The sequence below is a fragment of the Thermobia domestica genome, chromosome 10, assembly GCF_964235325.1.
Source record: "Thermobia domestica chromosome 10, izTheDome1.hap1.1, whole genome shotgun sequence".
NCBI classification, from domain to species: domain Eukaryota; kingdom Metazoa; phylum Arthropoda; class Insecta; order Zygentoma; family Lepismatidae; genus Thermobia; species Thermobia domestica.
In genome coordinates this window covers 230,067,018-230,080,426 of record NC_137463.1, presented here as the reverse complement: position 1 = coordinate 230,080,426, position 13,409 = coordinate 230,067,018, and the positions used below count along the sequence as shown (strand labels likewise).

The following is a 13,409-nucleotide window of genomic DNA, read 5'->3' as shown; positions in this document are numbered from 1 at the left end:
AGCGATACAGAAAATAAAGTAACCGTGGTCAAGTTAAACATTAACAATTCCGTAATAAAAATCAGTATTAACATCAAAACATGAAAAATATGTACAAATACCTTTTTGTGCAAGAACTACACTGCAATGTAGACAAAAGTTTCAAGTGATCCCTTGTACACTATTATGTTTATTTTATTTTGAGCGTCTTCGCTTGGCTTGCCTTTTGTAGGTTACATCTGGAGCATCCCTTGCAATAGTCCAACAGTAGTCGGCCAATATGTTAGAACTCCATCTTCCCTCATATCTTTTCTCCATGGCTGCAATATCTTGATGGAAACGCTCACCATGTTCGTCACTTACTGCTCCACAATCTTCGGGAAAGAAGTCTAGATGTGAATGAAGAAAGTGGAGTTTCAGAGACATATTGCAACCAAGATTTTCGTAGCAAAATAACAACTTTGCTACCAGTTGTTTGTAATTTGTTGCTCGGTGTCTTTCCAAGAACTGTGAACAAACACTCTTCAAGCTTTCCCACGCAGCTTTCTCCTCACCTTGGAGAATTTCGTCGAACTTGTGATCTTTTAATAGTTGCCTAATCTGTGGTCCTATGAAAACACCCTCTTTAACTTTGGCATCACTTAATCGAGGGAATTGTCCTCTTAGGTATTTATAGGCCTCATTCTCTTGGTTCATGCTCTTAACAAAACTTTTCGTAAGACTTAATTTAATATGTAGAGGGGGAAGCAAAATTCAGTTACGATCTACCAGTGGTTCACGCTTAACATTTTTCACTCCCGGCTGAAGAGTTTCTCTGATACTCCAATCACTTTTGCGGTAATGAGATCCACGATCTCTACTGTCCCATTCACATATAAAGCAACAATACTTTGTATACCCTAACTGCATACCTAGCAACAGTGCTATTACTTTAAGGTCACCACAAATGAGCCACTGAAAATCGTAATATTTAATGGCTTGAAGTAAACGTTCTAGTTTTCATAAGATTCCTTCATATGAACTGCGTAACCTACAGGAATTGAAGGAAGTTCATTTCCAATATGTAAAAGCACTGCCTTTAAACTCACCTTGGACGAATCTATAAAGAGCCTCCACTCCGTAGGTTCGTAATTAATTTTAAGTTTTTAAGAGACCCTCATGAGACCATTTACATCTGTACATGCCACAAGTGTGTCTTCCATAGTAAAATATGAAGTGAACATCTTCTCCCTATTCCGATGCACTAAAATATTTACTTTTTTCTGCAATAAATTCCACTGCTTTAAGCGTGACGCTAAAATTTCGGCTTTGCTTTTCGAGTGGTCCAAGTCTGATTAGATCACTAAGTTCCTCTTGAGTAAGTCTATGTGGTTCACATGGAGGTTCTTCTACAACAAACGTAGGGTCCTTCGAAGTACTTGATTCAGGAGCTTCAACTTCTTGATCATCATCAGAAAAAAGATCGTATTCTTTAGGTGGGTCAGGAACAGGTAGTCCTTCTCCATGTAGAACAGGGCGCATTGCAGAAGGAATGTTAGGATAGATCAAGGCCCGCTTCTTCTTCGTGGAAATTCCCTTCTTGACGGAAGGAACCATACAAAAATAACAGTCTCTGATGTGGTCGCTTGGCTCCCTCCAAATCATGGGCAGTGCAAAAGGCATTGAGCGCCCCTTCCCTTTTAATCCAATTTCTTAGATTGTTGGCACAAGTGTTACACACAATGTGGGGTGCCCAAGATTTATCTTGATCTCCAATTTTACAACCAAAGAAATATTGATAGGCTTTTCTTATTAGTGGTGTTATAGTCTGCTTTTGTGAGAAAAATAGGGATGGTACCGAGACCGAGACTAGTCTCGGTCTCGTCTCGGTATCGTCTCGAATTATCGAGACGAGACCGAGACCGAGACGACCTTTTATATACCGAGACGAGACCGAGACCGAGACGGCCTTTTATTTACCGAGACGAGACCGAGACCGAGACGGAGCTCTATAAATCGAGACGAGACCGAGACGAGACTTAGGTCAGTCTCGAAAGTCTCGGTCTCGTCTCGAATATTGATATAGACAACTATTAAGATTGACCTTTACTCAAAATTTCTTTCCTTGCTGTATTAGGTAATATGGGAACAGTTGACTAATGTTCAGTGGCGTATTTAGGGGATGGCTATCGGACTCAAGCCCCTCCCGAAATAGATTTGTGATTTTTTTTCGCATTGTACGTACAATACAAATATTTCTTACTCGTTCTGAAGCCTCTCCCGAAACAAAATCCACTGCTGATGTGTATAGTCATCTCTGTCTCTCTCTCAATATATATATATATATATATATATATGATATAATCGAGGGAGGGGCTAAGGGCTAAACCATAGTTTGACTTTTATCCAGTGTAAAGAAAGAAGTAGGATTGAAGCCCATTTTATACAGTGTATAGCTGAGCATCAAGGGGAGGTATAACCCCTTTAATACTCCCCTTGGATCCTCGCCGTATATCATATCTAATATAAGTAAAAGAAAGAGTTTGTTTGTCTGTGTGTCTGAGTGCCTGTCTTTCTGATTGCCTGTGTGCGGCCTGGGGACCAGACGAGAGTCCAAGAGTTACGAAATTTGGGTGACAAGTATGTTTGGATGTTTTTCATAGTCTTTGGGCTACTTATAATGTTAATGTCAAAGTTTTCGTTCCAGCAATACATGTAAAAGCAAATTGTATTTGAAATTAAATGCAATTGATAACTTTTCAGTAGCACTAGTTGTTCTCCCTAAGCCTTAAGCCTGGTGTATTTTTTTAGATTAAAACACTGCTTTATTAAAATTTTAATTACACCCTAACTGCATTTCATTGTTATAGTTTGACACCGACTACCTCAAACTCGATCCATACCATATAGCTATATGCAATTATTCAAAGACTTACAGTTAGTAATACATATTGTGTTGATTTTTGGTTTGTTTTGTTTTAGTTTAACGTCTCACGATTATGCTAAGGCGGCTAAAGGAGACGTGGAGTTACTAATCATAGTGGAATCCGACAAACTTCGGTCGTTGAACATTACCGCCACCGGGAATCGAACTCGGGACCGTGCGAACCAAAATCAAGCGTACTAGCCATTACAGCAAATGGGGATTCTTACATTGTGTTGATTTACATAATTGAGTCAGTGTTGCCAGATCCGAAGATAAAAAATTAGCGTGTGTCTGTGCTCCAAAAGTAGAGAATATGAACTATTTGTAGCCCAAATATATAGAAAGGAATTATTTGGCAACTAATGACTGGTACTAATGAAATGATGTTTAAAATGGACCGAAAAATGTGATGGACATATTGCAAGACGAAATTATGATCGATAGACGAAAACAATTTTAGATTAGATACCACGTAACAAAATCAGGAACCACTGGGGAGTAACCTGGAAAAGAATTACCCAAGATAGATAGTTGTAGAGAAAACTTGGGAAGACTTCATCCAGCAGTGGATTGATAATGCTTGATTATGATGATGGTGATGATTTTATATCGAGATCTCAGAGGTAAACTAAACCAAGTCATAATTTCGTAATTTTACAGGAGAAGCGAAAAACCGGTTCCTTAACTAAGATCTATAATACTGTTTTTCAAACTATACTAAGTAGTTACAAAGTAGCAAGATGGCTTTAGACTTACATTATTACACCACTAGAAAGAACATAGTCAATTAAAAAACGTATTCTAACTCAATTTGACCAAAAAGTGACTTAACATTGTCTACCACTAATGTTCAAATATATATATATATACATACATCCGTACTTATATATATATACTGTATAAATTTACTAGGTAAGTTAGGGTAAAATTGGATCCAAAATTTAACGAAAGTCATACAGCGAAAAAAAAATATTTTTGACTATTTAATACTTCATGTTGCTGCAAAACTACGAAAATGAATACAAAAGAAAACTAGAATATTAAGAATCACTTGTTTTGGCGAGAGAGAGAAAATAGATACAGCTAGCTCGAATTACCTATATACTTATACAATATGTATGTTCATGTTTCACAAGTAATTTTCAATCAATATAAAATTTCAACGTAATGAACGCACGATTGGTTTTCTCGAATAAAGATCACATGCACCGCTAAGAGCTCAGGAATAAGCTTATTCTATGTTACGGCAGTGGATATACGTATGCGTATGTAATGCATTACAACTTTAGGAACTCGTATAAGAAACAGAATGTACTTAAATTTAGACGCGAACTATGCGAAACATCTGACTTTGAATCTAACTTGTTTCGTGATGCAACCCGAGGCCACACATAGCAAAGATGAGTACCGTAGCTCCCACCACAAAGTTCAGGAATTTCGTGTTATAAGGTGTCAATTAAACACGTAGATGTGAAACGGTAATAAAGCATTTGATCAATTTTAAACAAAATATATTGTAGTAGTAATTTACCCTATTTGTTCAGATAATGAACGTTATATTATGTTTTTAAAAAGACAGTCAAAACAGAATTATTGGATAATAAATGAGAAATTGTAAAATTTCAATTTCGGTACGATTAAATACATTCATGCTGCTATGTGTTGCGTTATCCGTTAGAATGTATTGAACAATTCTTATTCTAAGGAAGGAAATAAACTACTGTATAGTACTGAAGTTAATTTAATAGAGTTTAATTGTATAGGCAGTACTGACGTCATATAAGAAAGTCTTTTGCTGAAAGTGAAATATGGGTTACTATTAGAATTTTATCCCAGATATGATATACCCACTGGTGATTGAAACTAGAACACACGCATGGAAGGCATCAGCACTAGCAAATTAGCTCTGAAGAAGTACAACATACTATAACTCTAAGTCAAGAATAAGGTCAAAAATAAGAAGCAGAAACGACAGACTTTACAATAATAATACTTTTACAATTTTAATTTCACCTTTTTATTTCGAGACTTTCGAGACGAGACCGAGACGAGACCGAAATTTGGCCCTCGAGACCGAGACCGAGATCGAGACTAGCATTTGTTGACCGAGACGAGACCGAGACCGAGACCGCGATTTTTGACTCGAGACGAGACCGAGACCGAGACAGCTATTTTTAAACCGAGACGAGACCGAGACTGTACAAAGTCTCGTCTCGTCTCGTCTCGATACCATCCCTAGAGAAAAATGTCACTTCCCCACACACGTAGCAGAAGCTATCCGCACTGTTTACACAATTTGCGGCATTTTTGTTTATTGAAATCCTCAAAATGTCACTTGAAATAGTTCCGACAACTATTTAAAAATATACATTCGAAATACCAGTATTTTTGCGTACTTGTAGTTGTATTTTTATGTCCTGCACTACACAAACGTCACACCCAAAACGCTGATAACTGCACTAAACCTGTTTTTCTAACAATAGCAGAACACTACTGAGATAAGGAACACAATGAAACCAAGCGTTCATATAGTTTCTCCAGTGTTGCCGGATCAGTGTAACATTTTACCCCAAACGAAGCGAATATATTTATTTTTAAAGCGTTATTATTAAACATGCCTGTAAAACGAAAAGTAGAGCTAATATTCGAAAATAACTTTCAAATTCGTGATCACCACCACAAAATCAATAAGAATTAGCTGATTTTGTTCAATTTACATTTTCGTTGTTGAACAGTGTTACCTATAATTATTTATTTATGCTATTCATACCTTATATGCTATACTTACTTACTTCTTGCAGGGGCGGATCCAGGGCGGGCGATCGGGGTGGTCGCCTTCCCCGCAGAACAGGAAACTTTCTTATTTTATATATAAATAAAACCCATCCCAGAGTTTGGAACTGTTAAAAGTAGCTTAAGTAGCAGTATTACAATCCACAGCCCTTTCCCCAAGAAGTCCGTCCTGGATCCGCCCCTGACTTGTTGTTAGTTATCTACAAGGAATATTTCTTCTTGTATCAAAAGGCTAGTTTAAATTAGTTTCATTGTTGAACCTGTGTTATTGCTTAGTACTAGTACTATTTTCATTTCATGATTTTACAGATGCGAAGATGGAATTTAATCGAGGATGGATATCTATACCAACATTTGATTGGACGAATAATAATAATCGTTGTAAATTATGGTATGCGTTTTTCGATGAAGCAGAATCACTAAACTTGTTCAAAATAATGCAGTATATGCAGTATGTTATCGCTATACAAGTCAGTAATTCACATGGCGAACGAGTATTTAGTATAATGAAAGTTTTATAATAGTCTTGTGACTACTTCTTTTCAACTGAAATCAGTGTTAGCACCATATATATATATATATACAGGGTGTTCCGATCAAAGCTCCGTATTTCAATTAATCGTTGAAAAGGCAGTATGAACGATAAGGCAATGAAATATCAGAGAAATCAAGAAAATATCAGAAATTCTATTTTCCACACCTGACACGGACTAATATGCCCCATTGGTAGCATGAATAATATCCAGTCTGTATTCAACTTCTTACCATGTTCTGTCCAACATGCCTCCTGGACATGTACTGTTGCAATCGTATCATACAAGGTTTCGTAGCTCTGGGAAGTTATTCATTTGTGCAACTATCCTGTACACTCATTTCGAATTTCGTTGAGTTGAAATCAGATTTCGCCTCAGCATGCTACAGTTTCACCACTGCCTGTGCGCGTTGTTGAATAGTCATTTTTATTTATGTGACCGTGGCGCTACGTAGTGACCAAACGGACAATTTTAAGCCATGAAAACAAAACTTGAAGATAATTTGATGTTACAGTTATTTCTCTATTTACATATTTGTATTTCGTTTACAGTAATTAAATGAAATTAGGGAGATTTGAACGGAACATGCTGTATAAAATGTAATATGTAGTTGGAAAGTTTCAGAAAAAATGTCCCAATTTTACGCTCTGAAATATGGTAGTCTTACTAATAGTACTACTAGTATTTAGTAGTTATAAGTGGTAAAGGTAAGGGTAAGAATAACATACAGATGATGTTTTCAGTTTCAAATTTGTGTTTTGAATTACTAAAATACTGCTGGTCTCCTGGCTTACCTTTAGTTCAATCTGACAACCAAAAAGATCAATTGTTAAGAGCATTAGACACACCACCCATGTTTCTATCAAATTTAACATTACATGTTCCGTACACTTCACATTTGAGTGAAAAAAGTAACGCGAGACATGGCACTTTTGTAAGACATAGAACATTTGAGGCAACTTTTCTTTTTTAAAAAATGATCCGTTAAATTTGTTTTCAAGTATTTGTTTATAAGAAAATTATTATCTGGGGTTTTGTACTGTTTCTAGCACGATTAGTTCATTAGTAATTAAGGTATGTTACACCGAAACAAAAGTACCTCCTCCCCTACCCAGCAACACATCAGGCACGTCGCCAGGATTTCGTGAAGGGGTTGTCCGTGACATGAAATACTGTGATCATCACACCAGGGGATCGATCATTCTAAACTATTTTACTGGAACATATATTGGTTTGTTTAGCCAGGATTTCGTAACGGGAAAGGGGGGGGGGATGATATGAAATTCTGAAGGCCCAGGAGCTTGATCAATGTAAACTATTTTACTATTAACATATATTGGTTTGTTAGAACAATAAATGAGGTTATGTTGGTAAGTATTTTAATAACAAACTATGAAGAAATCTCGAGTAATAAAAGAATAAAAAAGTATTGAAAAAGATTTTACAATATTTACGTCCTTCCTCTTTTTATTCAAATATAACAATTTTCCTTTCATTATGACAACTATTATGAAAAGTACATATTCACTATTATAAAAAGTACATACTCAATAATGTATTGTAAAATATTTTACAATATCTGCGTTCCTTTTTCTGTTGAATCAAATGCTAATAGAACTCCTTTTCCAAATAAATTTTTGTTTTTATTATTCTGTCAACTACTGTCGGTTCCAAATGACAGGTTAAAGGAGCAGTAGAAAATTGTTTTTGAAATAACATGTTTGATTCTGCAAGGATGCGATGACGAAAAAATTATGATTAAAATGTCCACAGTGTTACTCAACGGCACTATGCTTTCAGAAGCTTGAAATCTCCCTGACTAGTAGCAGAAATTCTGAGAATTCTGTAACTTTTCTAGAAATTTCAAATTCCCTGACTCTTCCAGGATATCTCGCTCACCTTGCCACCATGTATTGCAAGTAATACAAATCTCCTCATAAGCAAGAGTAACCAAAAGCTTCCTGTAGTTTTCTTTATTATTATTTTTAACGCTGATTTTTCTTTTTCACATTTCATTTTCCTTCCTTATTTTTTTTTCATTTCTGGTCTCGAAGGAAGGGTCCGGACCCCTCGGACTCCCCCTTGGCTACGTACCTGAACACATGCATACGAAGAGAGAAGCATTCATACTTTATTTCGAAACTACGTAAATTCTATGTTGAAACTTGAAACAACAGTGGAGAAAAGATAAAATCGATAATCTTGGGGAAAAGCTATAAAGAATACCAATGCTTAGGAGATTCGAAATAGTACTTATATTTCAGAAATACAAAACAATAAATTTTTGCGAGAAATATAAAACAGGCCTTAATTGTCAAAGAAGAAATTATTTCCGAGAATTGTTGCATGTAAAAAATGTAAGTGTAAATGTAACTGTCATTGTACTTTTACCATTAACATATCTTGACATCCATGTTGCGCATCCAGATATGATATAAAATTTGTTTAGTTAATTTTACACTTACAAATTCAATAGTTATGTTCGTTTGCTTGAAAAGAAAGGTTTCGGTATTTTCTTTTACCAGCTGCATATTTAGTTAGTAAATTTGTGTATATATTTGTACCTCAAGTGTTTTATCATCGTGCAATGTTGTTTTTATATTTGAGTGTGTCAATACTTTGCTAATAAAATTGTAAAGGCTTCTCTTGAATTCTGTTTCACCACAACACTCGTGGAAACAGGAATCAGCCATCTTTCCGATTAAAAACAGAACACAGGGTTGCCAACTTTTGAAAATGGAAATACCGGACACCCTCTTAGAGTACGTATACTCTTAAGATTGTGACATTATCGTTTGTCAAAAATGTGAACAATCTGAATGTGGTTACATCACATAAAGTTCAGTGATTTGGAGTTCGAATTTAACAGCTTTAGTTACTTTGAAGCATTTATTCAACTTACTTATTCCAGATTTGGTTGAGTTGGCACATGTAATTGTTGTAGTCTGCCATCAATAATACATCGTATTTAAAACAGAAAAGCAAATATAATTGGCATATAATTATGGCATGCACAAAATATATTTGAAAAATAAGTCACCAGCTTCGCTAGGGCTGGTGATGCCTCATAATGTTCACATACTTTTACTGGATCTGGGTGCATTATTTAATTGGAAAATGTAGTTGAGTATGAAGCAGTGCAAGCTGCGCTCTTGAAAATGTGCTTTTGTTGACCTTTAGTATTTTTTTTTTTTTTTTTTTTAAGTTCAGTAAACTTCCCTGCTGTCAACTCTTCAGCAAATTCCGTGCACAACAGATCGATATCAAAGCGAATTATAACGTCTGCTTTAACCATGTTAATCGACAAACGATTCCTTTTGTCAGGGTCCGCGATGGCTCAGTGGTAGAGCGTTCATCTCTCTTGCTTGGAGTCCCGGGTTTGATCCCAGCCCCCGCCAAGTGAACTTTGTAGTGGACAAACACAGTGTCCGTGTCTTTCCTCGGGGTTCTACCGTTTCCTCCCACTTTCTTCATTCCACCATTTCATTCATCATCACCGTTTCCTTTAGCCTAACCGACATAAACGTGGGACGTAAAACTGAAAGATTTCATTTCATTTTTCCTTTCTAATCTGAATAGAATAGAAAAGAGGACAAGTAAGAGAAAAATTAACGCCTGGTTTTGAGGTCGGACCGGACACCGGACAAGGAGGTCATAAACCGAACTGTCCGGTAAAATACCGGACGGTTGGCAACCCTAAGTTGAACTTGCTTCACAAAGAAACCCAACATTCTAAAAGTACTTATACCCGATGCTTTTAATATTTCATAAAGTATGCATATAGTTTTGTTACTTAATGTGTCTTGTTAATATCTCTCATTATATGTCTTAGTTTCATACGATTGTTAAAGTAAAATTATACTTCTAGTGTCGAACTACATTACATAGGAGTACATGCTAGAGTTATCAATTCTACTGATTTTTCAGTAGATCTGAATTTTCAACTTATCTACTGATCTACTAATGAATTAAAAAAAAAATACATTTTCTAACATTTACGCTAGTAGTCGTATCAAATATGCTATTGTCTGTAGAAACATATTTCAGAGACTAAAAAATCTTTATAAAATGCTCTTCATACAATTTCACATTGCCAATATTCACTAATTTTAACATACAGTTGCAGATGATGATCCCGAGATTTTCACGTTACGCACAAATATTGTTGCTTCTTTGAGAACCATTCTTGTTGAGTGTAGGGGTAGAAAAGTTGGACTATCGAAACCCTAGTGTCTCTAGTCTCTAGAACCCTAGTCTATCGAAACCCTAGTCTCTAGAACAAAGCTGTTTTGGTGCGAGGGTAGAAGCTTTTCTAGTCAATAAACTTCCCGACACCAAGGATGAATATTTTCTAAACAAAGTACTTGAACTTATTCACAAACAAAACCTTAAATATTTATTGGCAGAAAGGATGTATGGTTTCTAATTTTTTTTAAAAAAAATAAATAAATAAAATGTAAGTGGGTGCAGTGGATTTAAACAATATCATGAAAATTTCGTTAATTAAAAAGCTCCTAAATTTTCAACTCAGTTACTGATTTGCAGATAGATTAAAAGAAAATAGATAATTTAAATTAGTAATTAGAAATGAAATATGCTGAAATTTTCGATCGTTTGTGAGTGATATATTGGTTTGCTGGGTTGGGAACGCTGATGCATGTATCAGCAAATCAGTATGCTTCAACTGCAAGTGACTTTGTGTATGGTCGCTTCAAAGTACGACGAAGTAAAACAGTTACTTCATTGATCAAAAATAGAACATCTGATATCACCAACACTTCCTAATGTACGAGGAACGTTTTTAAAGTTCTGACACGTTTTCTAGTGATCTCATTCAAATTCGGTTAGTATGATTTGACTATTTAGAAGTTACTTTTGCTATGGACAAACGCATACAATTAAATTGGCGCTGTATTGAAAAGTTACGTTGTAATATACCTAGGTAGGTGGAAACTGGTAAATAATAATAAAAATTAGCCCAAAAAGTAGAGAACATCTGTAAATTTACTTCTTAAGCATAAAGATGGATCTATATTCTATTCTTATGCAACTTTTTATTGACATTACAATTATTATTATTATTATTATTATTATTATTATTATTATTATTATTATTATTAGTAGTAGTAGTAGTAGTAGTAGTAGTAGTAGTAGTAGTAGTAGTAAGGGTAGCGAGATTCTATGTTCTATAATGCCTGTGTGTATGAATTTTGCTAATGTAAATGTTAAAAGATACATATAAAAGGATAATTGTTTGGACGAAGTTTTGCATAATATGATGACCAAATTAGGAGTTCTGTTTCACTTAGTCATTTCAGTGTTAGCTCCAAAGAGTTGATTGCTTTATCTATACCTAGTCTTTCACTAGGATGTGCCGCTTCAATTGTCTATCAATTGTGCTTTAGGTGCACCAAAATAAGGAGAAAGTAGGGTGTCACCAATTTGGTCTACGAAAACGAGAAGAGATTTTTGCATCTTATGACGTTTATAGTGTATTATGCTATGCATTTAACTTTACTGCTTCAGACAATATTAGATCATATCACATACATAAAAAAATCCCTTAGGAATTATCTTCCTTCATGAAGGAATGGATTTTACTCTTAATACTGAATATGTGGAGTTCCTACCGTTAAATATGGTGGCTGTTCTATGCAGGTGTGGGTCACTGTTTCATGGTATTCCGTTGCTCTAATTATTACTCTCAAGAAACGAATTACTGCTAGTCATTCTAGGGATATTTTAGGTAACAAGATGAATCCTAGGATACAGATGTTGTTTCCTAACAGCAATGCAATCTTTCAAGACAGCAATGCGCCAATACACATAAATGACCCTGTTCGGGAATGGTTTGAGGAGCATCAGGATAAAATTCAACGCGACATCTAACTAACTAACTAACCCGGAGGTTCAATAACACGTTCACAAAAGCTCTTCACTGACTTCTGTCCTTAGCCAATTGGATACAGTTTCTACTTTGTATTCCTTTTCTGCGAGATGCATCTTAATATTGTCTACCCATTTGCGCTTAGCCCTTCCTAATGGTCGTCTTCCGATTGGATTTCTAGTTAAAACTTTGGAAGCATTCCTACTTTCTTCCATTCTGGCTACACGACCTACCCACCTGAGCCTTCTAGATTTAATGATCCTAACAATGTTTGGTAAACTGTATAAATTATGTAGTTTCTCGTTTTTCGAACTACGTAGTTATGTAGTTCCTCGTACATGAGAAAATGCAACTTAATGTTGCACTGCATGAAGAATGGTTCACTATTCTCAATACTCATATACCTCAATTCCTGATTTCTACTACGAATAAAAACTGCATTGTATATAGTAGAACATTATCAGGCAAGTTGCATTTTGTTAATGTGTTTCCCATTATACCAAATATGAACAGTTTCTATATCTTTGCAGTAGTTTTGAACTACAGTTGATAATCAAATTAAGTTTATATGACTTATTTTAGTTGCAGTGATCGAAAGAAGGAACTACAGCACTTACCTGACAAATATTTTGATGTCGAACCCATTATAATTAGTTAATTGACATTCCAATATAATTAATATACCGAAAAATTATGTATTATTTAGAATTAAGGGAAAGTACAGGAAAACAGGAAACATCAGTACATCTTGATTGTGAAAGAAACAGAAAAACACAAGGAGAGATTTTTTCTTTCCATTGTGACTTAGAAGCCACTTACTGACACCCATTCATGAAAATCCCAGAGCAAACTAAATATGTCAAGATAACTGTGTAAATTTACTATAATTTATAAGTACCTCTGACTTGCATAATTATGCAATTCACTTTCAGCATATTCTCCAAAGTTAGCAATTATGTATTACGTCATTTTACTTTCAAGCTACGAAAGGGAAGGATACAGTACAGTAATCGTAAAGTAAAAATAACTAGTTCGAGACTTAAACAGATTTACATACGAGTGGCAGTCAAAAAATTCTGTTGTAGTTCTTTATTACCTTTATGTTAGTACACATTACTTAACCACCTTCAAAATCGGCACCTTCGAAACACACACACTAGTCCCACCGTTCCTGCGATTGGTGGAAACCCCGACGAAAGTCCTCCTTTAGTATCTTAAGAAGTTCAGCCACTGCGTTGGTTTTTCTCTCTTCTACGTTGGTGAAACGAAAAAGGTCCATTTTTAGCTTTGGGAAGAGCCAAACATCAGATGA

The 13,409-nt window shown here is 35.3% G+C and overlaps 1 protein-coding gene across 1 annotated transcript in view; it reads right to left on the bottom strand.

Moving 5' to 3' along the window:
• The window catches only part of LOC145663048 (sialin-like), a 51,049-nt gene extending 38,147 nt beyond the window's left edge, over positions 1 to 12,902 (bottom strand). The window contains exon 1 of the mRNA XM_081729206.1: positions 12,715 to 12,902. Coding sequence (XP_081585332.1) covers positions 12,715 to 12,742 — 28 coding nt within the window. The 5' untranslated portion in view covers positions 12,743 to 12,902. The remainder of the gene's footprint in view (positions 1 to 12,714) is intronic.
• Positions 12,903 to 13,409: the final 507 nt, after the last annotated feature.